The sequence below is a fragment of the Cucurbita moschata genome, unplaced genomic scaffold, assembly GCF_002738365.1.
Source record: "Cucurbita moschata cultivar Rifu unplaced genomic scaffold, Cmos_1.0 Cmo_Scf00043, whole genome shotgun sequence".
Classification (NCBI taxonomy): domain Eukaryota; kingdom Viridiplantae; phylum Streptophyta; class Magnoliopsida; order Cucurbitales; family Cucurbitaceae; genus Cucurbita; species Cucurbita moschata.
This window is the reverse complement of record NW_019268559.1, coordinates 200817-205192: the sequence shown is the minus strand read 5'-3', so window position 1 is coordinate 205192 and position 4376 is coordinate 200817. Positions and strand designations below refer to the sequence as shown.

Sequence of the window (4376 nt, the reverse complement as noted above, 5' to 3'; positions counted from 1 at the left end):
AAAAAAAAAAAAAAAAAAAAAAAAAAAAAAAAAAAAAAAAAAAAAAAAAAAAAAAAAAAAAAACACCCATAAAACGCTCTGCAACACAATCAACTAACCATCTTCCCTAAATCATCGATCCAACATCACAGTTATGGATATGGCTGAGAGAAGAAAACAAAATAACAAAAACCTTAACGATGCTGGGGTCGAAAACCACGTCAGCTCTGTTCTGAAGCAAAGCAACGGAAGCCGTCAAAACGCCATTAAGCCCCCTGAGAGCCGATTCGACGGAATTAGAACAAGCAGCGCAGGTCATCCCAGAAACTGTGACCTGAACCCTCCTCATAGTTTCCCCAATTTCGCCCAAATTCTCCTCCGGGCTCTCGTAGGAATCAAGCAAGCGCACATCCTCGAGATCCTCGGAAAGCTCAGGAGGCGCGGAAATAGCCGAGGGACGGTGGGCGACCTGGGTGAGCTGCAGGTCTCTGAGGCCCGGCGCCATTGAAGTTAGCCGTGCAAAAACGAAGCGGGAAATGAATCAGAAACAGAAGAAAAAGAGGGAGGAGGACAGAAACATAGAGATTGGCGGAGATATTTATTGAAGAGAGAATGGGAGACTTTTCCCCGAAGAAGAAGAAAGGTTGAGACGGCAATTTTGTAACCAAAGCTGGTGAAGGTGGTGGGACAGCAATAGTCACAGAGGGATGGTGGTGGGAGGAAACTTTTTACGTTTCCCATTTTACCCCTCCCAACAAATCGTACTTCTTGTACTCGCATGCCCTCCTTTTCTTCTTACTTCTTGTACTGCCCTCGTCAAAACAATAATATTGCTTTAAAAACAAAAAAAAAACAAACTTTAATTTATTACTTCAAATTCTTTAGATTCAACCCTCAAAATTATCCTTCAGTTTATTTATTTATTACGATAAATATTCTTTTTAGTTAAAAAAATTATTGACGTTTTCTATGATCAAATTAAAGATAAATATGATTTTTTTTTTGAAAAACGTACTAAGGGGTGCTCTAGCATGGTCCCACATTATTATAAGAAATTCAATTGTTAACGAAAAGTTTGTATTATTAATGGTAAGTTGCAGTAAAAATAAAAGCACTTGCCTTCAAAAGGGTGTAAGCTTTAATTCGATCGGATTATTATTTTTATTTCTCAAACATTTATGGAAGTAAAATGCAATTGTAATGGTGCAATTGAGAATATTGAGAGAAAAGAGGGACAGGATTGGAATTTAAAGATACGTAAAGGTAATTGTGTGGTATCCTTGTGTAATTCCATTGTCGTTTCAGACACGGTGACGCCGTTGACCGTTATCTGACGGACGGTCATCACTGTAGCCGATAACAAATGAAAACTTACATAAACCTCTAAGGTCAAACAGTGTATTTTATTTATCTTTTAAAGTTTTGTTATTTCTATTTTTCTAATTCACATAAATTTCACATCAAATCCCCAACATTTTTTTCAATTCATTTTTTATGTTGAAATTATTTATAATAACAATAATATAATTAAGATTGTTGTAATAATAGTAACATTACATGCATTTATACTCTAAAAATATTATTGAAATACTCTATTTTTTATAAATTTATTGTGAGACCAATATTCTAAGGATATGAAAACTTTTCGTATTTTACGGCTTTGAAGGAAAGCCCAAAATAAAATTTTAAAATAATACAATATACGCTAGTGGTGGATTTGAACTATTACATCTATCTATTTCGACGTTGATTTTATTGGACGAGTAAACTTAAACTGTTACGTTTATGTTTCTCAACTCTTCTATTAAAAATAAGAAATGCTTTTCTGACTCCGTCCCATCCAACTGCTATCTCTAAATCCAGTTCGATTAAAGTGATGATAGTCAAATGTGTGGAGAATATATAATTGAAAAGGTGACTAAATTTCCACCGAAAAAAGGAAACATTTATAGAAACAATGTATATGCAAGAACGTCTAAAAAACACAAGAAGATAGTAAAGATGGAAAATGAAATGCCTTTTTTATTACGTGGAATCCATGTATTTTTCTTTTATAATCATCACAACCTTTTGTTAGGATTGGGTGACGAAATACATCTACGATATAGATTTTCTTAATTTATTATTTTTTTCGATCAGAGAGTCAAATAAAACATTGTAAAAATGGACAATATCTTGTAATGGTAGTCTTGGACAATTACAAATTTTTTTTAAACGTACGAAGATTTAAAAGGTATATGTTTTTAAGTAATTTATACGGAGGATATTTGCGTTGAAAAACTGGCCTCTAATCCAATGACTAAGCTATTTTAGTTAATTTAAATACAAAATAAGAAAAGCTAAGAAATTTAATAAATTTATAAGTAGTAAATAAAACAAATAAAAAAAAAATCTTGAATGGGACAAACTAAATTTAGGGACTATTACGGTCATTTGGTCACAGTGGGACCCGCGGTTATTGGATACCTTTTGAAAAAAATGGTTTTTTCCTGATTGGAGTCGACAACATGAATTACACGTGTACTAAATGATTTTCCGTAAAAAAAGAAAAGAAAAGAAAAAAGCCGATTGGTTGAATCAACCATTAATTGGTTAATTACCTAATTATCCCCAAATATCAACGAATTAATGAAAAGCCAATTAATTTCGTCTGGATATTAAATGTTTCGATTAACGAGCTTAAATTTCCAGCAAAGCCAATTAATAAGTGAACTAATAGGTTTGTTTGAGCGGGGGCATTTGGGGGCAAAGTTGTAATTTAGTTGGAGGTATGCCTGTCCGAACAAATCTGTGTGCAAGGGAGCCGTGGCCACCCACGGATTCGAAGTCCTAAACGCAGTGAAAACCAGATCACAATTAAAATACTAATAAAATAAGCAGTTAGCAGGTGACCTGAGCCAACTTATTCTGCTCTTTTTTTTGTTGTTTTTTTCCTTAAAAATATCATTTTATTTTATAATCTCAATTTAGGACCCGATTTCTACGCCTTAATTCTCTAATTGAATTATAATATCTTTTAATAATTTTAAATCAATTAAAATAACATCCCAACTGCCTTTGTTCAAAACTTTATTTTCTAAAGTTATTGGGCCTTGAAGCTGGGTCGAAAATGGGCCTGGGTAAGCCCACAGTTCGTTCGTTGGTTCCTTTGTCTGTTGCGGTCGACGGCGCCTGAAAGTCTCCCGCGATAAGATTATGTAGGAGTGGACGAGACGCCCAGCATGGCATCCACTCTGCCACTCACTCGAGCTTTTCTCTTCGCCGATGCTTCCAGTCATCTACGCCGGAACTGCCTCAGAAGCTTTGCTTTCTCTGCTGCTTTCTCCTCCGACAGCGTTCACTGCAAGAAATGGAGACACCCGGTCTCTTCACTTTCTGAACTTGGCGGAGTCGCAATTGCGAGAGATGGTAAACTACTCTTTCTTGTTCTATCTTAGCTGTCCATGTTGTTTGGTTGTTTGATTGTTTGATTGTTTGATTGTTATCCTAATCGGCTTCTGACGTTTATTCATTTCTATTTGTGTGATTTTCTGGTTGAACTTCCGCGATGTCGTCAATCGACCATCTTACTATGGATTTTTTGTCCTTTGAAGTTAAATTTTAATGTGATTGAGTTACTAATATTAATGGAGGTTTGCAGATGTTGTGAGAGATGATCCTACGAACAATGTCCCCGATAATATTTTTTCAAAACTTGGTGTGCAACTCCACCGAAAAGATAACCATCCACTCGGCATTCTGAAGAACGAGATATACGACTACTTTGATACAAATTACTCAAATAAGTTCGATAAATTTGATGACCTCAGTCCAATTGTTTCTGTGAAGGAGGTAAGCTTTTTAGCTCATCAATTTTTATTAGAGGAAATTAACAACGATTTGGGAGAACGTTCCTTTAGCTTTAAGGATGAAACAAGGCCAATCTATGGCTATCTTTAGCTCTAGGGAAATGAGTTAATAAGATGCTTTACAGACTTTATATTTCATATTGACCTTTTCAAGGTCTACACAATGGGGAGATAATCATACTCTCTCGGCTGCTGGCTGCTGACCAATCGATATACTGGAATCTGATAGACCTTTCAGAGTAATTGAAGAATTTTTTGTCTAGAAAGTTACAAGTATTTTAGCCTTTCTGTGCGAGCAGGACTAATGACAGAAAATATATACCTGTTTGATTTTGGTAACTCGTATTGCTTCTGTTGTTCAGTATATTGTGAGAACAGACTTAGTTTGACAAATTATCCACGAGTGAGAATTTTTGCCATGCTTGTGTTTCAATCTACAATTAGAAATGCACTGCAACTGTAGGTAATTGCAGGCTTGGAGATGATAGAATTCTAAAACCACGCTTCTTACTCTTGAGTTGCTCAAAAAAAAAAAAAAAAAAAAAAAAA

General features: G+C 35.0%; 2 protein-coding genes across 2 annotated transcripts in view; one reads left to right on the top strand and one right to left on the bottom strand.

Annotated features, from left to right (window-relative positions):
- LOC111433639 (copper-transporting ATPase RAN1-like) overlaps positions 1–647 on the bottom strand; it is a 5117-nt gene extending 4470 nt beyond the window's left edge. Inside the window, exon 1 of the mRNA XM_023070745.1 lies at positions 173–647. Coding sequence (XP_022926513.1) covers positions 173–484 — 312 coding nt within the window. The 5' untranslated portion in view covers positions 485–647. The remainder of the gene's footprint in view (positions 1–172) is intronic.
- A 2505-nt stretch (positions 648–3152) lies between these two features.
- The window catches only part of LOC111433642 (phenylalanine--tRNA ligase, chloroplastic/mitochondrial-like), a 5105-nt gene continuing 3881 nt past the window's right edge, over positions 3153–4376 (top strand). Inside the window, exons 1-2 of the mRNA XM_023070749.1 lie at positions 3153–3387; positions 3620–3810. Coding sequence (XP_022926517.1) covers positions 3201–3387; positions 3620–3810 — 378 coding nt within the window. The 5' untranslated portion in view covers positions 3153–3200. The remainder of the gene's footprint in view (positions 3388–3619; positions 3811–4376) is intronic.